Source organism: Apteryx rowi, unplaced genomic scaffold (assembly GCF_003343035.1).
Source record: "Apteryx rowi isolate R43461 unplaced genomic scaffold, aptRow1 scaffold_610, whole genome shotgun sequence".
NCBI lineage: Eukaryota > Metazoa > Chordata > Aves > Apterygiformes > Apterygidae > Apteryx > Apteryx rowi.
The window spans coordinates 301,117-327,034 of NW_020450884.1; the positions used below are offsets into that span (position 1 = coordinate 301,117).

Below are 25,918 nucleotides of genomic sequence, written 5' to 3' on the forward strand. Positions count from 1 at the left end.
GTGCTACCCCAGGAAGGATTTGGGATCTGGATGGTGCTACCCTGTGAAGGATTTGGGAGCTGATGGCGCTACACTGGTAAGGATTTGGGCACTGGATGGTGCTGCTCCAGGAAGGATTTGGGAGCAGATGGTGCTACCCTGGGAAGGATTTGGGAGCGGATGGTGCTACCCTGGGAAGGATTTGGGAGTGGATGGTGCTACCCTGGGAAGGATTTGGGAGCACAGTGCTAGTTGAGCAGACGGTTTGGTCCCTGGGGACATCAGAGACAGGCTGGCAGGGTGTCTGGGTGGCAGGGTGTGTGCGGGCCAGTCTGTGAGCCACAGGGGTGTGTGGGGTGGTGCGTGGGGCCGCCCGTCATCACGGAACCCCCACTGCTCCAAACACCCCCTCCCCACCACCCCGTCCCGCCCCGCGCCTCCAAAATGGCGGCTATCACGTGACGTTCCCCCGGGGGCGGGCCGCGAGCCAAAGGGGCGGGGCCCCGAGTGGTAGCGGGGCGGGGCTGTCCCCACCCCAAGGCGGGGCCGGGCGGAGCATGGGCCAATGGGAGGGTCTGGGGGCGGGGCCTCRGCGAAGGTAACAGGTTGCGGTGGGCAGCAGAGGTGAGAGGTGTCGGCGGCTGGGCGGAGCGGTGAGTGTGGGGCGGCTGTAGGGGCGGCTATAGGGGCTCTACTCCCTGGCCCGGGTCCTGCCCCGTGGCAGCTCCCCTAGGGGCCGTAGGGTCTCTCCTACCCCAGGCAAGCCCTGCCCCGTGGCCGGTCCTACAGGAGCTCTCTTCCGTTGGGCGAACACCGTGGCAGATCCTATAGGGGCTGTTCTCTCCCAGGCAAGCTCTGCTCCGTGGCTGTCCTTCCCCTGGGTGAGCCCTGCCCCATGGCAGAGTCTATAGGGGCTGTCCTTCCCCTGGGTGAGCCCTGCCCCATGGCAGAGTCTATAGGGGCTGTCCTTCCCCTGGGTGAACCCTGCCCCATGGCAGAGTCTATAGGGGCTGGGACCATAGGGGCAGTTGTCTCTGGGGTGTGACTGTAGGTGTTGCCCTTCCCTGGGCATGCCCTGCCCTGCCCTATAGCAGAGCCTATAGGAGCTGGGCCTGCAGGGACTTTCCTCTGTGGAGTGAACCTTGCCCTACAGCAGGTCCTATAGGGTCTGGCTTTACAGGCACCCTTGTCCTTGGGGTGTGCTCTGTCCTAAAGCAGTCTCTGTTGGGGCTTTTCTCCCCAGAGTGTGACCTGCCCTACAGCACATCCTATAGGGAACCCCCTAGGCTGCTCCCCTGTAAGGGATCTCCTCTGGCCTGGATCCTCCCTGTTCTATAGTCTCTCTTCCCTTGGGGATCTGCTCTCCCCAATACCCCCTACAGGGACTGCCTTTACCTGCCCCCTATAAGAGCTCTCTCCACTGAGACTGTCCTTTCTGTAAGGGATTTGCACTTCCCTATAGCTCATCCCTGTAGAAGCTGCATCTGCAGATGTTCTTGTCCTTTGCCAGGAGCAGTCTGTAGGTCCTGGTCCCCCCCAAGCATCCCTCTATAGGGTCTGCTAAAGCAGGTGCCCTTTTCCAGCTGGGATTTGCTCTCCCCTGTAATGAACCCTTTTTAGGCATGTCTCTATAGGGGCCTGCCCTGAGAGTTGTCCTTCCCCTATAGAGCCTGACACTCTATAGCGGTCCCCTATGTAACACCCCGCTATGTGTTTTCCTTCCCCGAGTACCTTGCCCTCCGCAGAGGGGATCTCGGGTATAAAGGAGTTTTTCCAGGGGTGCCGGCAAAGGCCGCCGAGAGGTTCTCGCTCCGCTCTGAGCAGCGGCTGGCGCAGTCGCTTCTTTGCTCTGCTCACTGTAAATGTTTAGCGTGTTTATGGCTCTTGGACTTAATCTCTGGCCGAGGGAATTCTCTGATAAAGGCTGAGTCCCAGCCAGGACAGAGGCAGATAGGAGCCACTTAATCTTCCTGCTTTGAGGAACAGACAGATCCTGGGTCTTTTCCCTCTGAACCTTGTTAGTAATATTGAGATAACCGCAGCCTTTGTCTTGTTTCAGCAAAGGCCTCGAATTGCAGAAGGACGAGTGAAATCCAGGGGGTGGGGGGGGAAAAAATGCCTCTTGGATCCCACGGATTCTTGTGAAATTTTACACTGGGGCAAAACCGTTCCTCCAGGCCTGTAAAATGCGTTCAAACCCTTCCCCTCGGGCCGTGGAGTGGCCGTAACGCGGCGCCTCCTGAAACTTTAATGTGGAACGCCTGGCGCRTAGCTGCCCTACTTCGCGTTGGGTTCTGAGGGTGGTATTTTTAGCCGCCGGTTTAAATAAGAAAGAAAATCTAGGGCTTGGATGTCTTCCCTGGTAACTGCAGGGGGTTAAAACACGAGCGAGATGCTGTGGTTTGATTTATTTGTTGCGCGTGTGTGTAGTGCTTTGTCTCAGGGATTTACTGCTGCTGTGTGTTTTTATTTTATTTTATTTTTTTTTATTCTCTCTTGCAAGACCCTCTGGGGTGCAGATGCCTCATTTCCTTCGCGAAATAAAAAAGCAGCAATGCAGCCGCCGGTGCTGTAGCCACCTGGCGGTTTGGTACCCATCCCTGCCTCTTCCCGGGGGGGGGGGGACCTTGGAGCTGGGATGTCAGGCTTCAAATCTCGGACTTCTCCAACGATTGGTCTCCCTTGGGGACCTTCAGCAGGACGAGCGGCTCTGCGCCTTGCTCTTGCTCGGTCCCACCGTGCCACGCTGCTTGGGACAGCGTCGCCTCCCAGGAGGGCTCGTGCAGAGGCCGGCTCCACCCTTGGCGTAGGTGAGGGGCTTCTGGGCGATTTTTGGGCCAAGTCGCAGCCTCGGGGTCACTTCCCGCGTCGTTTTGGTGGGGTGCGGCCACTGCGGGCCGAGCGGCGGACGGGTGCGGGAGGTCGGCCCTCCCGGCCGCGTTGCTCTGCGCAATGAGGGATCGCCTCCTCTCCCGTGCTGAGATGCCGAGCTGTGTGGTGCTGAACTCACTGCGGGCTGTGTCTCCCAAGTCCCAGCCCAAGCGCCAGCCTCAAAGTGTTGCCACCACAGCATAAACTAAAGCCGAGTCGAGTGAGGCATGACCTGTGGTCTCAGGCCAGGGATGTCTGCAGCTCAGCTGAGACCTTCCTCCACCTGTGCCTCAGTTTCCCTGCTCCTTCTCTGAGGTCAGCTGTGGAACCCAACTTGCTCCACTTTGGGAGAGCTTTTCCCCAGGCCGGTGGCTGTCGCTGCTCCCATCTCTGCTGACCACAGAGTCTCCGCTGGCTCCTGACACGGTGGGGCTGGGTCTTGTGGGCCGAAGGGTATGTCGGTTCTTCCCTGCGGGCACAGGAGTGCTGAGTGGCTCCTGGGCCTGGCTCTCCCTTCCTGTCCTCTCCGTCTGCTGTCACCTCATGGGTATGGCCCCACGGCCACCCCTCCAGCCCCGCAGGGACACCTCTGGGCTGGATGGCCTTGCACGCTCTCCTGTCCCTCTGCGCAGCATGGCTCGGGGTGCCTCTCTCCAGCCATAACCCCTCAGCTCTTCCCGCTGTCACAACCTTTTGTTTAGGAGCATGTTTGCAGATGGCTCTGGGCTTGCTTTCCTCTCGCCAGCCACCACCCCGACCAGTCGAGCTGGTTTGGAGTTGGCTCGGTTTCTGTTTCCATCTCCAGTCCCCTTCGATAAAGTGCAGATTGCAGAGAGATCCTACTGATGGGAGCTCCTCACCTGGCTGCAGGAGACGCAGGCAGCTGCCTGGCTGTGGTCCTTGCAGCATCTCTCTCGAGCCTCTTTTTGGGGGGCAGGAGGACCGGGGAGAGCTGCAGCTTTGGCTGCACTGGGTTTGCATCTTGTGTGTACCCGTACCCAAACGCATCTGCCGTCCTGGTTGGTTTTGCTGTGCCGTGCCATGCCTGGCTGCTCGGAGCGGAGTGGAGAAAGCGAAGGGGATGCCCTGAGCTGTGAGGCTTTGCCCTTTGGCACAGCGGGCTCCTTCCCCGGATGCCAGAGCATGACATCCATGCGTTTGCCTGCCACACCGTGGTGCTCCCACTGCCCACCCTGACCCTGGGGATCACAGTGGGATGACGGTGGAAGAGCGCTCAGGGAGGCAGCAGTCCCCTATTTCCATGTGCGTGTTTGGATGGGCTGAGGCTCGGGAAACGAGGCTGGGAGGGAGGCTGAACTCCCTGACGCGACCCCAGTGCACGTCCAGCTGCATTGCTTCGTCTTTGCCCTGTTTGCAGTCACGGCAAGGCGAAGGGGTTAAGTCCCCACTTGCAATTTGGCCTAATGAACGTCACGTGCCTGAGCGCTCGCTTGTGTCTACAATCCCCTGGCAGTGTCGCGGGAGCAACATCCAGGTGCAGATCTCTTTCACGCCCCGAGGGGCTGTTCCTTGCTCTCCRTTAACGTCCCCCATGAAATATTTATCCACGCGAGTGTGTGAATCTGAATAATTCTGTTTTCAAAGGCGTGATTTATCTGGAAACCCACAAGCAGGGTTTCAGACCTGTGAGGTCTGATCCGTTCGATGCCATAATAAATGCATCGTGGTGTCGCTCACGTGTTGTTTGTGGTCTTGGGGAGTGGCTCTTTTTGTTTGGTTGGTTTTTTGTTTTTAAACTGTTTGACTATTTTATTTGGAAGATCTAGCAAGCCAGACAGATCTCAAGCAGTTTCTTGGCTTTGCCTAGATGGGGCGGCGTCCAAGGGTTTCGGCCTTATCCTGACGGACGAAGGCTTGTCATCATTGGTTTCGGAGAGCTGGGCGAGGAGGCAGGGTGGGAATGGGTGACTTATAGCCGTTTCCGTCATCTTTGGTGTAAAGTCCGTTCAGCCCTCCTTTGCCAAGGGTTTTATTTGACCCAAGGAAAAAGAAAATCTGACCTCTCTTCGCTCCTTTTCCTCTGCTTTCATAAATTATACACGGGTAATTGAGACAGGCTGGCAGGATGAACCCCAGAGGCTTCTGCTGCAAGAAAAGTGGCAATGCATATGCAGGAGGATATTTTGCCTGACTAAAAGCAGCCGTTTTGCGAGGAAAAGGCTGCTCCAGCCCCTGCATTCGTCCGTGGTGTTAGGAAGCGGTTCGCGCTCAATGTGGGCTCTCCTCTAGCTTATCTCCTGCTTGGGGAAAGCGCATTAAGCGTGATTAATTGGTGTGGGATGCCGTGACGTGCGGGGGAATATTGTAAGTGAGACGAAAGGGTAGAGAACAGGGTTTACCAGCATCTGGGTTGCTGATTAACCTGAGGACTCTCGTTATGGGTGGGTTGGGAGGCTTTTAGATTCAAAGGAATTTGGAAACTTGTACCCGCTTCTTATCAGCGAACCTGCAGCTTCGGGAGCTGCTAAGAGCCCCCGGCGCCTGCGGACGCGGGGCCAGGAGGGAGGTGACTCTCCCAGAGCTACGTGCCGATTCGGGAGGGTTGGCAAACCAGGAGCTGTGACCTGTCAGGCTGATCTCTATCCCGCGTGAATTAGTGGGTGCAATGGGAGAAAATTGCCCTGCGGGTCTCCCCTGAGGGCTGTGCCACATGCGGTGCAGAGGTGTTTGGTGCGGGTGAAGCCCTTCTTTCTAAATCCAGGGTGTTTTATTGCGCTGCCGGGGGGGGGGGGGGGGGGGGCTGCAGGGGCATTGGCTTTGCCTGACTCCACTGGGCGTTGTGCGGAGAGACTCCTTCCCTGGTCGCACCCGTGTGATGCAAACGCAGGTGTGTTGGTTTCAGGTTTCTCCGAGCGGGCGGCACGGCGTCAACATGCTTGGCGGAGGATTTATTGAGGCTTTCGGGCTGCACCAGGAAGGAGTGACGGTGGGAAAGCAGGAGGAGCTGGTCTCCTCCAGTGTCCTCGCGGGGCTGCCTGGCGGCGGGCAGGGTGCAGGGCTTGCGTYGCTTGCGTTGAAATCGGCCGTGGACTTTGGCCCTGAGCAGAACCAGCCCCAGTGTTGCGCACATGGTTGTGTATAAACAGGATTAAGGAAGCAGTGTTGCAGACAGAGCAAAACTTTTGGGAAACCCACAGTGGAAATAACCTAAAACTTTTTGGGAGCCAAGAAAATAGGTGAGAAAAGGGAAATATTATTTTTGTCTGATTTCTGCTGTTCCCTTTCCAGCAATGTTGTTCTGGGCATGAAGTGCTTTGCGGTAATGCAACCCTGGAGGCATTGCTTAAAGCAGTTCGTTATGCCTGGGGGTGGGGGGGGGTGTGCAAAGGCCACAAAATCTAACCTGCTTATGACAGCCTGCTTGTTTCGAACCGAGATAACTTGGAGACAGGCCCTGCACTGCCGGGAAGTGGTGCTGGCTCCTGCCGAGGTCCCGGCATGCAACTTCCCCTGACTTCCCAGAGCATCCCGCAATTCCTGCTGTGACCTTGGTCCCTTTGGGTGAAGGAGCTGTGAATTTGGGTGAAGGAGGCGGATTTCCTACCGAGTGGCCCTTGTTCGAGTTACCTGGCTGACCTCGATGGGAAGGGGATAGACTAGTGCTGCTAGTGACCACCTTGCCCGTGGGGCTGTTTTGGCGGAGCGAGGGAACGGAGAGCTGCCTTGAACCCAAAGCAGTGCTCGGCACGAGAGAGCTTTCCCAGCGCTGCCTGCACATTGCAAAACAACTTTCTAGGTTAACGTGTCCACAAAGGGCCTATTGTGTTTGCTATCGGCCCGAGCAGAGCTGGCCGCCCGCCATCCCCGAAGCGGCCAGCGAACAGCATGACGCTGGAGGTGCGTGACCGCCACCGAGAGACCTTTCCTGCCTCCCTCGCTGCCGGAGCGCCTGGCTGCCTCTGCTCGCGGACGGTTCAGCCCGGCAGCGGGGCTGGTTTGATGCAATACCCTCCGCGCAGAGGGGAGAGGCTGATCCAGGGCAGAGTTAAGGTGTGTTTGTGTAGCAAAGTCCCTGCATGCTTGGCGAAGGAGTAAAACGCATGCCTAGGGACATTAAACAGACTATTTTTAGCTCTGAGTCTTTGTCCCACTTGCTTCCTGGTTCCTTTTCTGTGGTTTCCAGTGAAATCTCGTCCCGGGGCTGTTTGCAGCCTCAGGCTCGGTGTTGCTCTCCCACAGGAATGGAATCCGGTTCCACATCCCTTTATCTGCGAGCTGGAGCCCTTCCAGGACAAGGCATTCCTGGGAGATTAACTGCTTGTCATGACTCACCTGCTTCTCCTCCTTCCTCCCCAGTGCCCTGCGCCTGGCTGGCGCAGCAGGAGCGCGTGGCGGCCTGGGACAGACCCTCGCCGCGCTAGGGGCTGTGTGAACCGGGGAGCCCGCGCGTCTCGAGCATGCATGCTCTCAGCGAACGTGAATATGCCGGTACTCCCTTGGAAAGAGCAAATCCTCTTTCCCTGGCTGCAAGTCGGGACTGTGCAGGGAGCTGAGCGGTCCGAGCCCAGAAACTACCCCTGCCGTCAGTAATGTGTAACCCAGATGGGTTTCTGTCACCTGGTTCCTTGCCTGGCCCACGCGCAGGTAGGGCAGAACTGCTTCCCTTGCTGGCAGTGGTGCTGCTGGCACAGCCAGTGCTTTTTTTTGGTGGGCCCCATTGCCGCCAGCAATGCTGCAGGAAGCAGAACCTGTGCCATGACGCTGTCCCGCGCGCCAGCACGGGATTTGCCCCCTTGCCTCTGTGTCCGAAGGTCTTTTCTGCGAAGCTGAGCTGGGTGCTGCACCCAGGGTTTGCAGTTCCTGCCCCGATAGCAGTCGGGGACGAGCCCGCTCCCCACCCAGGCTGCGGCTTGTCGCTGGCTGCACTTTGGACACTGGCTGCTGTGGATAAATTCCAAGTTTGTTTCTCAAGCTGGATCCCCCTCCTTGGTTTGCTGCCGCAAGCTGGTGGCTGTCCTCTTCCCAGCTGCTCCAGTTCCCCCCTGAGCTGGGCAGCTGTGGAGCCGGCGGCAGTGACTCCCGGCACCGAGGCTCTGCGGCACTGGCCCTTGCTGTGACCGTGAAGGCTGTGCCTGGCCCTGCTGTCCCCAGGCAAGAGGAGCTATTGTCAGCTCTCGCGGTCACTCTGCAAGAGTCGAGCCAGGACTGGCTGTGCTCAAAGTCTTTGCGGTTTTCTCCCATCTGTGATGTCCCCGGCCTTTGATCATCCCTACGGTTTGGAGGGGATGAGGCAGGCAGCTGGTGAGATGCTCTGCTGATAGTGTTTTGCTGGCACCAGCCTCCCCAGGAAGCATGGGAATAATAGGATTTGGTTTACGGACTCTTGCTGTGGGTGCTGCTTTCAGGGTGTATTTATAGACACTGATATCTGTTGCTGATCTTGTTATCTTGATGCTCAGCAGGGATAAGGAGCTCACGCTGCGGTGCTGGGGGCTGCGTCTCCAGGGCATCACCCCGGGGTGCCCCTGCCCACTGCGTCCCTCCAGGCTGCGCAAAGCTCTGCGCTGCAGTCGGGGCTCTTCTCCGTGCTGAATTGCTTTTGCCATCCCCTCGGTCCTTTCCCCGCATCAATGCTCCTGCAAGGCTGACCAGTGGGTGTGTGGGGTGCCTCACGGGGTCAGGTGTGTTTTATCTCCCCTCTGCAGGCTGGCAATAACCTGCCATCTGCTCGGGGCCTGATTCTTTGCCTGCGTTGCCCTCCTGATAAGAGGAAAGCGCCAGCTGGCTGCTTTTCAGCCTTTGAAACAAATAGGTTGTCACTTGTCCGCTGCTCTGTGCAACTTCTGGGAGCTGCCTCTCACTATTAGGTCTCAGAGATGGATGCAAAAGACCTAAAAGGCTCATCGTAACCCTAGCAAAACTTCTTCAGCCACTGCTTTACCCTGTGCTGCAGATCTCCAGCTATGACCTTTTCCATCTCCTTCAGGGCAGGCAGACAGACCAGTGAGGGCTCTCGCTTTGGGCAGTGGTGAGCTTTCCCCTAAACCCAGCATTGCTGAATGGGGACACGTTCCCACTGCAGAATGATCGGGGCACTCCTGGGCCCCTGAGCCTCTGGGGTGAGGTGCTGGCCCCGGCAGGAATCGCTTCTGCCCGGTCTTGGCCAGGAGGCAGGAGCAGATGGTGGCCACGGGGAGCTGGCATGAGCCAGCCGGGCATGCCGCGCAGAGGGAACACGGAAAAGGCTCTTCCTTCCTGGCATTGCCCGGCACACTCTGCATGGCATCCAGTGCTGCCTCCAGCCCACGCATCTTCTCTGGGCCAGGGATCTCCAGGGCATTTGGCCTTGCTGCAAAGAGTCTGGCCCCGCGGCAGCATCATCTCTTCTTCAGGGGGAATTTCTTTCCCAGGGTGGGCGTGGGAGAAAATGTGGTCTCAGGGTTGACGTGAGGCTGTAGGAGAGCCCAGCTATCTGCCCTGCTGTGCACATCCCGGCAGCCCATGGGCACTCAACCTCTGCTGGTTTGGGTTAGGATGATAACTTTGGGAATGACATCAGGATCTGAACTGAAAGCTGAGGGCCTGTTTTGTTTTTTAATATTATTATTTTTTATTTTTCCATGTGCAGAACATATTTAAATGTTACCCTGTCTGGCTCTGGGCTCCCTTGTGTCCCCAGGTCCCTTGTGCCACCCTTGGGGATGCGGCTGTAGGCTGGGCTCTCAGCATCTTGCATTGCCTGCTCCTGGGATCCAGTTTATGTAAAGCAGGGAGAAGAGCTGGCTCCTGTCCCTGGTGGTCTTGGGGGGGCTGAAAATACAATGCCAAGAGGCTCAGAGCCTGATCTATCACTTTTCTATCACTTAAATCCTCAAAACGCCTAGGGGGAGAGATCGCTGTTGTGTTAGCTCTCGGAGAGGAACGCTGCAGAGCTGCCCAAAGCATGAAGCTCTTGGGCAGCAGCCGGATCCCTGCTGCAAGAAAGAGGCTCTTGGCAGCCCTTTCCTTCCATGTGGAAAGCTGCTGTGCCGCTCTTGGGGCTTCTCTTGCCGGGAGGTGTGCGCGGGTGCTGAGGGAGTGTGGTACCCACTTGGCACGGCTGCTCCGGCCGGCTCTGCCCAAGGACATCCTGCCCCACGGTCAGTAGCAGGCTGGAGGCGTTTCCAGCCGGCCGTCGCTCCCGTCTTCCTCTGCCAGCTCTGCACCCCCCTGCTGTCAATTCGGGGCAGAGCCACGCGGGCTGCTCACGGGACTGGCTCAGCTCACCGCCTCCCCTTGACCGTGGCACGAGCAGAGCCCAGGGTGCAGGCTGCCACCAGGACCAAGCGTTGTTCTCAATCTGTCATTGCTAATATCTATTCCCTCCCAACGGGAGTCTCACGGCCACCCTGCTGCGGGGACGGAGGGCTGCTGCAGACGCTGGCTCCAGCAGGGCTTTTCCTAGGGACTTCGGGGGTGCTGGGCGATGCTGACGGACTCCTGAGCTCTCGCTGCAGTGAGGATGCAGCACTCTGCCAGCGCCTTGTAGGCAGCAGGAGTGCATCCCGGCTGCAGAGTTCACCCGGGCTCTGCCGTCCTTCTGCTTTCCCTCTTCGTCCGCCGTCTCACCGGGATCCTATTGCAAGGGGGGAGCGGGAGGAGAAGCGGCTCCTCCGCTGCCGTTCCGGTAAGCATCTGCTGGTGCCGCGCTCGGGGCCGGGTGCTTTGCTCTCCCCGGTGTCCCCGCACCGGGATGCTGCGAGGAGTGGCTGAGCGATGCCGTCGGCAGCAGAACGAGCCTCCCTTGTCCCACGGCCCATCCTGGGGACGCTGCTCGCCCCGGCGCTGGGCGTCCTCTGGCTCCCAGGCATCCTCCTTGCGTCTTCCCCTAAGGGCATGTCGGCAATCGGCTGCTGGTGGGATGGGGAGGGATGGGAGGGAAAGCGCTGCTGCGCCACTGGGTCGAGCCTGGGAAGGGAGCAATTTCGGGCTTTGTCTCAAACCCCTCTGAGCTGTGTGCAGCAAAGTAAATCTTGCCCTTGGGCAGACTCCTGTTAATGAAAGAGGGTTCATGCTAAGCGCTCCTGAGTTCGGTTCCTGCCTCTTGCCCCGCACTGGTGCAGGGCTGAGGAAGACTCTGCCCTCTCTCCCCTGTAGGAAGGCAGCACTGAGCCCTGGGGATGGACTGGCCCGTGAGTGCGGCCATGGCCGAGAAGCAGAGCCCCGTGGACTACGGCGTCCAGATCCGCTTCATAAATGACCTGCAGGAGCCCAAGAAACCCCCCAAGCTTCGAACCAAGGCGGGCAAGCCCGGCTCGTATGGCGTGGCGGTGCGCGTGCAGGGCATCGCTGGGCAGCCCTTCGTGGTCCTCAACAGCGGCGAGAAGGGGGGCGACTCCTTTGGGGTGCAGATCAAGAGTGAGAGCACGTATGGAAACMCTGCTGCCGCCCCGCGACCCCCAGACCTGCCCTCCGGCTCAGTCAGCTCTGACTCGGACTTGCCGGAGAATCCCTACGCGGCCCGACTGCCCCGGCCCGGCTCCCGCTGCAGCACATCGGACGAGGAGCCGAGCGGCACCTCGGCGGTCTCCCACAATGAACCCAGGCGGCCGCTTGGGGAGGAGCTGCGGAGGACGCGCTCCCACGGCAATCTGCTCAGCCCCGCGGCAGAAGAGCCCTTTGCCCCCAGCCCGTCGTGGGCGCAGGCCAACGGGACCCACCAGCCCCAGCCTCTGGCCGGCACCAAGAGCAGCAGCATGTTGAACATTGCTGGCCAGCCAAAGCCGGAGCAGAGCCGCGTCTCCGGCTTGAGGGCTGTGGCCAAGCATCCCTCCTCGGACTCGGAGACCTCAGGGCCCTGCCGGCTGGGTGATGCCAGCGGCAGTGACATAGACACCAAGCCGCTGTCCTCAGTGGACTCCCTCATCAGCAAATTCGATGGGAAGGTGCAGCAGAGAGGCCGAATGGCCAGGAGGGGCCGGATCCCCTCGGAGGAGAGGAAGCGCTCGCAGAGCCTGGACAGTYGCGTCTCCCATCGTGGCGTCCCAGACGCCAGAGAGCTGAGCAGTGCCCAGCGCTGGGCTGGTGGCAGGGAGGTTCGCCCCCAGCCCTCGGCGCCCGCCGGCAGCCTGAGCCGGCCGAGCGGAGCCGGGCTGGTGGAGGACGGTGTGGCGCGGAGCCAGCGGACAAACCGGAGCGTGGAGGAGCCTGCAACCGAGCGGCTGCAAAGCAAAGCCCGGACAAAGCTGCAGGTACTGGGGGGACAGATCCTGCGGGGGGCTGGCCTCATCCTGCTGGGTGCTGGGCACCTGCTGGCCTCGGCAGCGTTCGTGTGGCCTTCTCTCCGTCAGCATTGCGGGGGGGGGGGGATTGTGCACTTATTAATTAGGGCTTTGCGCACGGCCCATGGGCTGGGTTCAGGGTCCCTCGCTCATGCCAACGCTTCCTCAGCCAGAAGGGGCACCTGCTCCATTTTTGGCTTCCTCACAGGCCTGAGATCTGTGTACCGCGAGCCCTCAGGCTGCTGCCTAAACCCTCTGTGTGCCCAGAGTGAGCTTGTGGGCAAACATCCTCCCTCCCTGGCACTTGGGCGAAGCCGACAGCTGACGTCCTCCAGAGCACCAGGACCAGTGGGGGCCGGGACTGGGTGAGGGGGGGTAACCTGATCCTGGCTCTGCTGCTGGAGCTGAGCCTTTTTTTCCTTGTGACAGTTCAAGTCCACCCCAGACCTGCTGCAGGACCAGCAGGAGGTCACCCAGCCTGGCAGCAGCGAGCACACCAAGGAGCTCATCTACGGCATCCTGAAGGAGGGGTGAGCTCCCCCAGACCTGTCCCTCGAGCAGCCCGTCCACCTGAATGCCCTGGCCTATGGCTCCAGCGGCCGCCACCGCCATTCCCCGCCCTTTCTTTTCTACAAGCATCGACAGCTGAAGCTGCAACGTTGCAGGGCTATTAGGGACCAGAGATGCCCTTGTGGCCCCTACGCGGGTTCCCATGTCCCAGTGTCTGTGCGGAGCAGGGCAGTTGTTGCCCGGGAGTTTGGGGGAAGACAGCAACAAAGTCTTGGGTTGTTCCTGCCTTCTTGGGCCTTTCTGTCTTCCCTCTCCGTCCCCTCTTTCTTATCCCAGTGCTTTCCTTCTGCTCTGATGTCTGCAGGAGCAGAGACAGCGACATTTCCCTGAAGAGGAAAACTAATCTGGTGTTTGAGAAGATCCAGGAACTCACGGTGAGTTGAAGCAGTCCCACTGCTGGTCCCTGCCTCATCCATTCTGCGGCACCTTGCTTTTGGGGCAGGCTGGTCCCCGAGTCCTCCTGGGGACTCTCTGCTAGTCCCCTGCCTTCCTGGCACCCTATTCCTGCACACAGGGATCCCTGCGGCCCCTGGCCATGCTGAGCCAAGGACGAGCCATGGCCAGGAGTGCTTCAATTCAGGGCCCTGCAGCAAGGTGCTCCCTACCACAGCTGAGCTCCATGTGCAGCTTTCCCTGCCACGGGACCCCATGCGCCAGCTGCGCCAGGGAGCAGGCCCTGGTGGGCTCCACGCACCGAGCTCTCGGCAGCTGTGGTTCCCCTCCAGCCTTGATGGGCTGCAACGTGACAGCTTGCTAGCTGCCTTGGGCTCAAGGCTTCGCAGGGCTGAGCTGCCTCCTGGTTTTTCCTCCTGACCTTCAACCCCCAGCAGCCCACAGGAGCCGCGCTGCTGCTGCCTGTGCTTGGCTGAGCTCGGTGGCCGTGGGGACCTTTCTGGAAGTCATGTTGCCTCCCCTGCATGCTGCAGCCCCCAGAGCATCTCGAAGGTCTGGGGAGTGGGCAGAGAAGGCAGCTGAGGCTGGGCAGAATCCCTTTCTTGGCCAGGCTTAGCCGAGGGGGGAAATAATGCAGGCAAAGCGCAGAGTGCCCCCGAGCCCGCTGTGCAGAGCCACGCGATCCGGGTGCTGCTGCTCTCTGAGCTGCCTGAGCAGCTCGGCAGTGGTGAAGCTTTCTGTTAAACCAGCTGGAGGTTGAACGTGGGGAGGAACAGTCTTTCAGGGGCTGGGTTGGAGATGCTGGTGGAAACGTGGCTAGGGCATCCCCATGCTCCTCCAGCTCCCTTTGGTGAGGAAGAGCTGGGAATTGAACCGCCATCCCAGCTGAGCTGAGCCCTGGCTGGGGGCACTGGCAGTGCCCTGAATGTGCCACATTTCCCCAAGGGGTCTCTCCAGGTGCCTGCAAAGGATGTGGCCTGCTCCCAGCCCCAGCACAGCGAGCTGGTGAGGAAGGTGGAGGAGCTGCAGGAGAAGCTCGATGAGGAGATGAAGGTGAGGCCAGGCAGAGGGTCAGGGTGGATGGGGCGCTCGGGATGGCAGTTTATATCCCTGTTGGGGGATCGTGCAGTGGGGCTTTTGCACTGGAGCCGGCGGGGATGCTGGGAAGATGGACAGGGAGCATCGCTGTGGTCACTGGCTGCTCTCCACTGCAGCAGGGACATAACTGTTTTCCCCCCTTCTGACAGCTCCGCCAGAAGCTCGAACTGGTGAGGGATCCAGCAAGGATGGGCTCTGCTCGGACACTGGAAACCCGGCTGCAGGAGGCACAGGAGGAGAGTCAGCGGCTCCAGGCAGCCCTGGAGAAGAAAGCTCAGGAGCTGCAGAGCAGTTTGCAAGAGTAAGAGCTGCTCCCTGAGGGCTCCGGGGCCAGGGCACACTCGACTCTCCCAGCCATGGCCCTGGGCTGCATCTGCAGGGCCAAACACGCCTGGGCTGGGGATATTCATCTGCACTGTGCAGCCCTGGGCCCTTGCATGGTGATCACTATGCAGCGAGGGGTATTCTTTTCCAGATCTGAGGACCTAAAGTGCCCTGAGTGCTGTTACAGATTACCAAGATGGGGTTTTGCAGCATGAAGATGCTGAGGGGAATCACAGGTGGAGGGTGGTGTCAGGGCACTGGGGGTGTCTGAGGATGCTGAGCCTGCAGGGACAGGGCATGGTGACAAGCGGGTGCTGGAGCCCTGGCCCTTTGCAATGTAGATGTGGCCTGGGTCTCCCTGCCTTTTAGAAGGGGCCCTGCCGGGCTGTGTACAGCTTCGCACTCTCCCCTAGGCTGACTGATGTGAAAATAGCCAAGGAGCAGGCAGAAACCCAGCTGGGGGACTGCGAGGAGCAGCTGATGGTGATGCAAGAAGAACTCGACCAGCTGCGCAAGGGCTCTGGGACATCTCCAGACAGGGAGGCCTTGTACAAGGTATGTGGCTCTTGCACCGGGGTACGAGCACCGTCTCCGTGTCCCAGGCAGTGGGGGCATGCTGTGCTGTCCCTGCTGGGGTCTGGTGCTGAGCCCAGAGGGCCTCTGCCACCCAGGAGCTGCTGGAGACCCGGGAAGAGCTGGAGGAGGTGCTGAGCTCCAAGCAGCGGCAGGAGGAGCACTTGCGGCTGCGGGAGAGGGAGCTAACGGCGCTGAAGGGAGCCCTCAAGGAAGAGGTGGCCAGTCACGACAAGGAGCTTGACCGTGTGCGGCAGCAGTACCAGAGCGACATGGACCAGCTGAGGCGCAGCATGGAGGATGTGTCGCAGGTCCGGCTGCGGGGACAGGCACCAGGGAGACCCTTCCCTAAATTCCCACCTTTAAATGTTCCTGAGAGGGAAATGGTTTTTGCATCCTGCCCCAAACTCACCCCAGTGTCCCTTGGAGCATCCATCTGCCCTGGCTCTCCCTGCCCTGGGGCAGCAGAGCTGGGAGGTGAATGGGAGCAGGCATCGCTCTCTGACGGGTTTGTGGAGGGTCCCCAGGTCCTTGCACAGCTTCCCTGGGCTGGTTTGGGCAGAATTAACCATGGCAGGACCTGAACATCCTTGGAGGGGGGATGCAGAGCTCTGGGGCTCTCACCACTGGGCTCGGCCTGCCCAAACACCTCCGCTCTGACGGCGAGCGCTCAACACTTTGATCCTGCCCGCCAGGATCAGGCCAACCTGGAGACAGAGAGGCAGAAAATCAACGCTGTGGTGAGGAATCTACAGCGGGAGCTGGAGGAGAGTGCAGAGGAGACAGGGCACTGGCGGGACATGTTCCAGAAGAACAAGGACGAGCTCCGCACCACAAAGCAGGAGTAAGTGCTGGAGGACGCTCGTGACCATCCAACGTCTTTCCTGCAAACCCTGTGGAAATGGGTCAGCAGCTGGGAAGGGTCAGGCTCTCTTCCTTCTCTGAGCGCCTGGGGTGGAGGGAGACAGCTGGAGAGACATTGCATTGTGACACCCGTGTTGTGGCACGCTGGGAGCCAGGGAGGACGGTGGACGAATGGCTGGTGGGCAGTGACAGGGATGGCCCAGGTCAGCATCAGCCCTCATCCTGCCCCCTCCAGGCTGCTGCAGGTGAAACTGGAGCGGGAGGAGTTCGAGGAAGAGCTGCGGGAGCTTCGGGAGCGCTTCTCGGCCATGCGGGAGGAGGTGGACCAGGTGCGGAGCAGCACGGTGGATGCCAGCGAGCTTGAGGCACTCAGGAAGGTAGGTAACAGCGGAGGGAGGGAGGAGACACGGCTTTGGAGACCCTGAACCAGACTGCCAGCGTCATCATCCCCCTTAACCCTGGGCTAACCCTGCCCGCTCTGCAAAGCCCGGGGGCCGATCTCGCATCGCACCCAGCAGGATATGGTGCCCTGTCCTGAGCCTGGGTCATGCAAAGGGTCCCTGCCCATCTCGTCTCCCACCCAGGAGCTGCGCCAGGCCCGGGAGGCGCAGCGGGAGCTGACAGCGGAGAAGCAGGCTCAGGATGAGCTGCTGCGCCAGCGGGAGCGGGAGCTGACAGCCCTAAAGGGCACCATGCGGGAGGAGGCGTCCAGCCGCGACGAGGTGCTTGAGCAGTACCGGAAGGACCTGCAGCAGCTCCGGAAGGAGTGTGATGAAGCTGTGAAGGTGAGCGATGGCACTGGGGGAGGGCGGTTGTCTCTACTGAACCATGAGCCGAGGAGTCAGCCCCGCCATGGCCTGCCCTCGCCTTGACGGGACTCTTCATACCTTTGTGGGAGCCACAAGCTTTGCAGCTGTGGGGCAATGCAACAGACTTGTAGCCCCAGATCTGCCTGCCATGGATGGCTCTCAGGCTGTGCTGGAGAACACAAGACCAAAAAGCCCCCCGAGACTCCCCTGTGCATCAGCTGGCCCCGGGACCACCCTGTGCCGTGACTGTATTGCAGGCGAAGGCCTCCCTGGAGAGCGAGAGGGAGTCGGCAGAGCAGGCGAGGAAGGCGGTGGAGTCCACCCTGCAGGAGCTGCAGGAACACAACGACGACCTGCGGAGGAAGATCCTCGGCCTGGAGACACAGCTGAAGGAGTACGAGCGCTTGGGCGAGAACTGGGAGGGCTCCCAGGCACGGCTCAAAGAGAAGGTCACCAAACTGGAGGTATTGAGGCTGCAGTTGTCTTTGCCAGCCCCTCACAACTCTTGGATGAAGGCCAGGAGCAGCCCGGTGCCAGAGGAGGACCCAGGCATCCAGGGCCTGAGGGTTGCTCCTCTGCTTTGAGGAGAAGGGAGCTGTGTGTTTTGAGAGCCCTGTCTTTTCAGACTGAGCGCAGGCATATGGAGGAGTCACTGGGTGAAGCCACAGACCGGGAGCAGGAGCTGCTGATGGCCAAGCGCTCGCTGGAGACCCGCTTGGATGAGGCACAGCGGAGCCTGGCCCGGCTGACGCAGGAGCACCAGGAGCTGAGCGTGTCCTACCAGGATGAGCAGAGGCAGAAGGAGCAGCTGAAACGCGCCAAGTATGAGCTGGAGGAGCAGAAGCGCCTGCTTGACCGGACCACGGAGAAGCTGAGCAAAGAGGTTGGGGTGCCTGGGTGCCGTGGGGGGCCCCATACCATGGGGTGTCGCATGCTGTGGCACCCCATCTCTGTGCCACATGTTCAAGACCTCTGTCTGAGACACCAGTAGCTGAATTAGGGGAGGGAACAGGATTCCAGGGCTCTGCCCCCAGGTTTGGGCATAGAACAGGGATCTGGTTTCCCTACAGAGCCAGCTGGGACAGATCCTTCCCCAATATCCTGCGAGCTCCCTCTTTGCACTCAAACTCCATGAAACCACCCTGTCCCCAGGGGCCTTCACGGGCAGCATTGCCTGATCTCGGGGACCTGTTGTCCCGCAGCTGCAGGGCAAATCCTGCTCCCCAAGAGGCTCAGGCTCTTGCAAAAACCAATGCTGTCATCTAGCTGCCACCAGTGCTTGCTCAAAGGAAGGGGGGATCATCCGGACTGTGCTGGCAGGGCTTATACCCCTTGCCATGACACGCCTGAGCCCACAGGATAGAAATGTTCCCCTTAATGCCATGCCCACGGGCATCTTTTCCCGCCTTGGGCCCCGGCGGCTCAGGGCAGGGCACGTAGGCTGGTCCTGGGCTCCTGAGCTCTCCCTGCTCTACCCTAGCTGGAGCAGATGACGGAGGAGTCGAACAGCTCATTGGCTGTGCTGAAGTCACAGCTGGAGGAGTTCAAGGAGAAGTCGCGGAAGGAGATCACAGATTCCCAGAAACAGGCCAAGGACCGGGGCGCCGAGGTGGAGAAGATGCAGTTCAGCATGGGCCGGCTGCAGGACGAGGTACCGCGTGTTGTCTGTGAGGGTCACCAAGGGRCCGGCAGGTTGCAGGGCACCTTCCCTCCCTTTCTGTTCCTCCGTGGCTTGGGGACAAGCCTGGGGAGCCTGTGCTGTGCTGTACAGCCCTTTCCCTCCATGCCCCAGGTCGCCCGGCTGAAGCAAGCACTGCAGGACAGCCAGGCGGAGCGGGAGAGTGTGCTCCTGGACAAGGAGGTGCTGGTCCAGCGCCTGCACAACCTCGAGCAGGAGGTGGACACCAAGAAGCGCTCCCAGGACGACCGCTCGCGGCAGGTCAAGACACTGGAGGTTYGTAGCACGGTGCCCTAAAAAAAAACAGCAGGTGCTCACAAGCCAACAAGGAGGAGGGAAAGGGACCAGCTGGGTGGACAAGAGTCTTTGCCCCGGTGCGATACCCACCGTGGCTGTGCCGTCAGCTCAGCCCGGTACCTGCAGTGCTGTGTGCTAACAGCAAGGGGCAGAGCACACCCAGTGATCTCCTTCTGCGCCCGTCTGGGATCTACTGCTRAAGATGAGTGACACAGGGTGGCAGTGCTGGGAGGTGTGTATTATTGTTAATATTCATATTTATGAATATAAAAAAAACTGGGCCAATTTGAGGCGCTGGGAGCGGAGGCTGCTGAACAGCCTGTTTGTGCAAAACCCCTTCCTCCAGCATCTCAGCGTTACTCCCAGGCAGCGCTTGCTGTCCCTGGCCAGCCTGATCCCCTCTAGCACGTTGCCCCTTGACTGTGAGGCTCACGCTGACCCATCCTGGGCCTATCTGCTCGCAGGAAAAGTCCAAGCGCCTGGAGGTGGAGCTGGACGAGGAGAGGACCACGGTGGAGCTGCTGACGGAACGAGTCAACCGCAGCAGAGACCAGGTAGGGCAGGCCCTAAACTCCTGCTGGAGGTGGCTTTGTGCCCCGTCCCAGCCCCGTAGCCTTGCAAGGGAACTGTCTGCACCTAAATCCTCTCTGAGAGCTGGGGAAACTGAGGCACAGAGCTGGGGGACATCCAACCCCCACTGGGACGGTAACCAGTGGAGCATGGCTCCACACGCCTCTGCTCTTCACAGCTGCTGATTCTGGGTATCTGACGCGGTGGTACCGTGTTTGCAAAAAAAACCCACACTGTTTCTGTGATCCTGCTGCACTGTGAAAATGGTCCATTTATTCCCTGACCACCCCGAAAAGTAGGGATTGGGATGGGGACTGGCGTTTTTATATTTTGCTTTGTTTTCCTGAAACTAAAGCTGCTTAGGAGCCCAGCCAGGCCCTGACGCCTCRTGGGCTCTGCTCATACCGGCTGCCACAAGGATTGCAGCATTTCTCCTGCCCAATTTCATAAGCTCCTTGTAGCTCGGGCCTCCTGCAGGCTGCCTCCCACCAGCCCCAATGGCATCCTGCCACCGCTCGCAGCGGTGGAAAAGGTGCCGGCCGCTCCATCGGCTCCTCAAAACGTTCCCCTCCGTGCCTGCTGTTCTTTAGCAGGGCCGGTGCCGCGCTGGGGGGAAACTGGGGTTGTGCCATKGCAGAGCCACCCCCAGCCATGGCCCAGCACCTTCAACTGCCTCGGAGAGGGGGCAAAACAGCATTTGATAACTTGCTTTTTTGGATACAGCCAGTTACCAGAGTTAAAGCCCAATTAATGAGCCATTAGTGAGCAGCCCTGAGCCCTCCATTGCTTGTAGTCTCTAAATGAGACGACGGTGTCTGAAAAGCTGGTTCGGGTGCGAACGGAAATTATATGAGCTTGGTGCACCAAAAAAAAATCCCCTGAAATTATAGGGTGCGGTTTTTAATTTATGCAGGAAGTTTGGGCTTAAATTACACCGGTCTCCTGGCTCTAACCTCTCTATTAACCGAACTGCTTATTACCTTCAAAGCTGGAGCCAGTGTTTGAGCTCTGCGAGCGGGTGTGAGCTGCCTGCCGAGCCTCCTGGGCACCAGCGGCGTTGGGTTTCGCCTGGATCCTGAGCGCCGCGTGGGGAGTGGGCGGTATCGCTGCAGTGTTTCAGGAGAGACTGCTCCTTGGCTCGCCGGGGGGAGAGGGCAGGAGCCTCCTGCTCTTACCCCATCTCCCTCCCAGCCCTGGGTTGGATCTCAGTGGGGCAGGAGCAGGATTTCAGCCCCTTGGGATACCCTTGTGGGATAGGGCATCAGGGTCTGGCCCTGGTGGGTCTGGCTAGCTGCTAAAATGGGTATTTTTTCTCATTTTCCATGGAGGAAACTGAGGCACGTCCTGGAGGTAATCCCAGACATGGCTTTTGCTGTGAATATTTGAGTCACCTGAAATGCAGGTGCTGCAGAGCAGAGGTGCTCATGAAACTAGAGTTCGGTTCCGCTCAAAAGCATCACTGTGTGAGCTCTTGTTTTTGGGCTGCTTACATATAACTGGGCAATCCTTTACAGGAAACCACATTTCCTTTTTTTTTTTTTTTCAATTTTACAATAGTGCACAAACCTGTGTGTTTAGCCTGGGTGAACTTGAAATAGGCCCGTGGGGGGTTCTGCTTTTGGCTCATTAGTGGATCAAATCCATTTTTGCCCCAGGTACGACTGTGCTGTGGTGCCCRGAGGCACTGGGCAGAGCTGAGAGTGCAGCCAGGTCCCCAAATCCCAGTCCGACCAGTTGAACCCTCCAGTTGGAAATTGCAGCTCTCGTCTCCGGGCAGTGCAGGACAGGGGGAGGAAGCAAGTCCATGCCTGGAGGGGGGGGAAGGCGTGAACAACCGCAAGAAAGATGCTAAATAATTTGGGAAGGAACCAAACTTCCCTTGCTGGGGTTCCCGCTGGCAGCAGCCGAGGGGTGCCGGATGTGTGTTGGGCTTTTGGCTGCGCTGGGGGTTAACACAAATGACCCTTATCAGTGCCGAGGCTGAGGGCAGAGTTTGCGCTGACCCGGAGCAGGGAATGCACAGGTCCTCGCTGCTGGCTGAGCCGGAGGCCCGTCCCGTGGTCCCAGGGAAGCCGCCTGTCGAGCCTGGCTGGGCTCAGCACCCAATACTGTGCCAGGCTGGGGCTGCTGTCCCGGCGTGGTTTTCCATGCTTGGGCTGTGCCAAGACACGATGGGACTGTGCCTCGCTGAACAGGCATCTCTGCCCAGCGCCCGGGCAGCTCTTGGCTCTGACAGGTGGGTTAAGCACCGGATTGGTTTTGCGGACAGCCGCAGGGAAGGGAAAAGAGCTGGAAACCTTCAACTGTACTGTGTCCTGTAGGGTGAAGGTAGCTCATGCAAACCTGTCCCCCGTGCAAGGTTTATGGTGCGGTACCCAGTGCAGCAAGCCAAACCAGCCACGTAGGCGTAGGTGACCGTGGGTGAAACGTGGAGCCWGGGCTCCGTCTGGGCTGTGAGCATCCATGAAGGCACTGATCTCTCGTTAGCAAATAAACAAGGTGGGGAAGGACAAGGCGAAACCAAGTTCTCCTCTGTCCCTCTCCTCAGATCGACCAGCTCCGGGCAGAGCTGCTGCAGGAACGCTCCAGCCGCCAGGACCTGGAGTGTGACAAGATCTCTCTAGAGAGGCAGGTAAGGCTGAGCGGAGGCACCGGATTGCGACCGCAGCTGTGCCAGAGCAGGGGACCGTGGCAGGGCCCGTTGTCCAGCTGCTTCAGCTTCCCATGAGGGTCAGTTGTTTTGGTCCAGCCTGGCTGGCTCTAGAGCATCCCTCAGAGAGAGGCTGTGTTTGCAAGGTGGTTTTCCTGTGCTGGCAGCAAAATAAGCGTTCCCCATCCTTCGCCCCACTCTGGACATTGTGTCTTCCCCATCCTACGCACGCCCCCATCCCTGGCCAGAGCATCCCGGGAGCTGTCACCATGCGATGCTCTGAAGGGCTCCTGCTGGAGCCACTTGGGTCAGCGGAGACACCGGGTGCCGCTTGGCTCCTAGTTGCTGCCTTCAGGCTCCTGCAGGAACTTTCCTCCTTCCCAGCGTCCCACGGCCTTGCTGGGCCAGGGCATTTTCCACGGGTGCCCAATTGCTGGAGCACCCCATTACATGGGGTGGTTGGTGGCACTGGCACGGGGTGTCCTGTGAGGCCAATCCAGCTCCAGAGGGCACCCAAGCCAGGGATGCTTCAGGGCAGCGCTCCAACCTACTGGCTGGCTCCGGCATGGGATGGAGAGCGGGAAGCCAGTGTGGTTTCCCCCGGCCTGACCATCCCCATAGCCCTAATAAAGCAGCAACCACCGTCCACTGGGCTCAGAGGGGCTCGCAAGCCCAACAGCCTTGCGGCTGCGAGCTGCAGACTGGGCGTCCAATGCCCTGCGGACTCGGAGGCTCTCCCCAGGGTGGATTTCCTGCCAGATCCCCTCTTTCCTCGCGCCCTGGGCTGCGGCAAGCCCCTCCCCCCCAGCCTGCCCAGGCTTGCGCTCCGAATCCTTCGTTACCTAACCCTGAGCTGGCTCCGAACAAAAGGGATCAATGGGAAATAAGCTCCTCGAGCTGTTCTTGTTCCCAGTGTGTAATTACCACTGCCAAGAAAAACACGGCTTCATACTGCTGACGCTGCAAAGCGGAGAGGCAGAGGCGCTGCCCAGCCCTTCGGCAGCTGCGGTCGTTACTGCTGTCCGGTTAATGAGGCTGGATGGATGCTGGGGTCTGCTGGTCACGTTGTGCGGGATGGGGAGAGGAGCTGGTTTCAACAGTGCCTTTGGGGCTGGAGGGACTTTTAGGATCTCTTTGGCTGTTTTTGGGGGCCAAAGGAGGCATTTAAAAGCAGAAAACCATAGGCTAAGCCCGTGCGTTGGGGGCGTTCACAGCTGGGAGGACCCAAGCGGAGGAGGGACGTGGTAACACCCGGCGGTCCTCGGCACATCCGCTGTTTCCTCCAGTCCTGGGTCGCACCCCCAGCTGGTGCCAGCGAGGCTAATTGCCGTTATATAACCCAGCTCCTTACGTCTCCTCATTGGGAAAGGGTTTTCTTGTGGCTTGACTCACCACGGGGTTTACATAAGAGGTGCTTTGAGCCCTTGTGTTCCTCACCTGGCTGCCGGCCATCGCGTTGGGATGGGAGCAGAGCGGAGCGCGGGGGGGCACTGGCTGGGGACGGCTAATTGGCTTTAATTTCTCCCACCAGAACAAGGAGCTGAAGAACCGTCTGGCCAGCTCCGAAGGCCTGCAGAAACCAAACAGCAGCGTTTCGCAGCTCGAGTCGAGGGTTGAGGAGCTACAGGACAAGCTGCAGGCAGAGGAGAGGTACCTGAGACAGAAGCCCCCCAACCACACTGCGCTGAGGCCACAGCGGCCAGGTCCCTTCGCCCTCGCTGGGTGCAAGGGCCGGGCGCCAGCTTAGCTCACCCTGAGCTGTGCGTTGCCTTTGCTGCAGGGAGAAGAGCGTCCTGCTGTCCTCGAACCGCAAGCTGGAGAGGAAGGTGAAAGAGCTGACGATCCAGATTGATGACGAGCGGCAGCATGTGAACAACCAGAAGGACCAAGTGGGTGGCTGCTGCCGCGGATAATGCGGGCCCGGGACGCGCACACTGGGGTACATGTGTACACAGCACTGCGCCCAGCTCTGCCCTCGGTCCCATCTGGCCAGCACTCAAAGATGCAGGGCAGCCTCTGGATCGGGTCTGCGATGGCTTCTTGGCCATCTCACAGGCTGGCGCTTCCCCTGTGCTGGTCCCTGGTGCTGCGGGTCCCTTACGTGGCACCTGGCCCCATGTCCGTGCCTTCTCCCCACAGCTGAGCCTCCGGGTGAAGGCCCTCAAGCGGCAGGTGGACGAGGCTGAGGAGGAGATCGAGCGCCTGGAGGGCGCCCGCAAGAAGGCACAGCGGGACCTCGAGGAGCAGCACGAGCTCAATGAGCAGCTCCAGAACCGCATCAAGGCACTGGAGAAGGAGGCCTGGTAGGGAGCTGCAGGGTGACCCCTGATCTGCTTGACTCACAGCCGTTCCACCTCCCCGCACAGCCCGGGATGGTGCCGGGGGATGGATGGTGTCCGACTGGCATTGCCCAGGCTCAGGGCAGGTCGGAGCTGCTTCCCAGGGCTGGCATTTCCCGGCCACGGGGCAGCTGAGGCCTGACCCCCTCTTCTCCTCCCCRCAGGCGCAAGGCCACCCGCTCGGCTGCCGACTCCTCCCTGCAGGATGACCAGCTCAGCTCGGACGAGGAGTTCGACAGCGCCTATGGACCGTCTTCCATCGCCTCGCTGCTGACGGAGGCCAACCTCCAGACTAGCTCGTGCTAACGGCTGCCCCCGCCACCTTGGCCACTCCCTCCCTCCCCAACACTGGCCGAGCTCTGAACTCCGGCCACTCGTGAGCTCGAATCCGAAAAAACAGCCTCCCACCATTGCTCCAGGCACCAGAGAGCTGATGCCTCCATCTCAGCCAGCAGCTGCTGCGCCACAGAGCCGGGAGAGGAACTGGCCAAGGATGCAGCTGCTTCTTCTTGCTGTAAAAACTCTTAATCCTAACAACATGAAGGAAGGTAGTTGTTTGGTTGTTGCTTAAAAAGCAGCGGGACAGCAGGGTGCCTCATGCCTCCATCTCCATATGGTTCTCAGGGTGCTGCTGGACAGGCGGATGGTGTGTTTTAACCAAATATTTTGGGGCTCTGGGAAGTGCGTGTGGTGGCCGCTGTGCAATAAGGCCCATCCAGGAGCTGTGTCCCATGGTTCCATCATCGTGTCCCCAACGGTGGGGACCAGGGTCCTGGTCATGGGGACAACACTGCCCAAAGGTCTGCGCCACTGCTCGCCAGAAAGGTGGCAGGYAGGACTGAGTGTGCAGGGCCTGACCTGCCCACGAATGCTGCTGCAGCTCTGAAATGTCCAATTTATTTTTATATGTGATTTTCCCTTCCTCCCCCCCTGCTGGCGTCTTCCCTCCCCAAATGCTATTTTAAATAAAGTTGAGCATTTTAACAGGTCTCCCCAGGACCAGGAGGGAGCATGTGGGCTCCAGCATGTTGGCCGCTGGCCTGGGCAGTCGGCGACAGAGACAGCATGAGGATCCTGCCCCGCTCCACTTCGCTGGATCTGGCCCTGAGATAAATCCTTGTTATCACTAATTAACGAGGATGGGAGCACTGCCAAATGCTAATTAGTGCCATTGCTTTGATTGGCAGGTGTTTACTGCTGAGTGGTGGGAAGGTTCCCTCCGTGGCCTCGAGCGGGGTCAAATGGGCTCTGGTCCCGGGGCCTGGCCAGCCCAGACTCTGCTGCCTCAGTTTCCCCTCAGGCGCTTGGGTGATGGTTAACCCGGGGGCAAAGCAGGCTGGCACGGAGCAGCGAGCGAGGACGACCAGCTTCAGGTTATTCGCCCCGACCAGGGCCAGGATCAGCCAGCCCAACAGGTTCTGCCCCCTTGCTGTGCCTCAGTTTCCCCGCTCGCTGCTGGCCCGGGTGACTGTCCCTCTGGGCACGCATCCTGCGGGGCCGGGGCTGCGCTGGAGTGGGGTGGAGGCTGACGAGCCCCAGCCTGGAGCTGTGCCCAGGCCCTGGTACCAGCAGGGTTTTAACGGGGGGGGGGGGGGGGGGGGGCAGGTGCTGAGCACCCCGCAAAGGCACCCACCTCTGCCCCAGGGCTCACGCTGCCCAGGATGGGGTACAAAAATGCATCC

The 25,918-nt window shown here is 59.8% G+C and overlaps 1 protein-coding gene across 1 annotated transcript; it reads left to right on the forward strand.

The window, feature by feature from the left end:
• Positions 1-25,225, forward strand: CGN (cingulin). The gene is made up of 21 exons (XM_026083673.1): positions 1-76; positions 10,948-12,041; positions 12,501-12,601; positions 12,946-13,015; positions 13,980-14,087; positions 14,282-14,433; positions 14,870-15,011; positions 15,128-15,340; positions 15,725-15,873; positions 16,129-16,270; positions 16,478-16,678; positions 16,960-17,166; positions 17,328-17,585; positions 18,183-18,353; positions 18,495-18,656; positions 19,142-19,231; positions 21,796-21,879; positions 23,429-23,547; positions 23,678-23,786; positions 24,037-24,200; positions 24,401-25,225. The coding sequence occupies exons 2-21, from the start codon at positions 10,971-10,973 to the stop codon at positions 24,540-24,542; spliced, it is 3,855 nt and encodes a 1,284-aa protein (XP_025939458.1). The 5' UTR covers positions 1-76; positions 10,948-10,970; the 3' UTR covers positions 24,543-25,225.
• Positions 25,226-25,918: the final 693 nt, after the last annotated feature.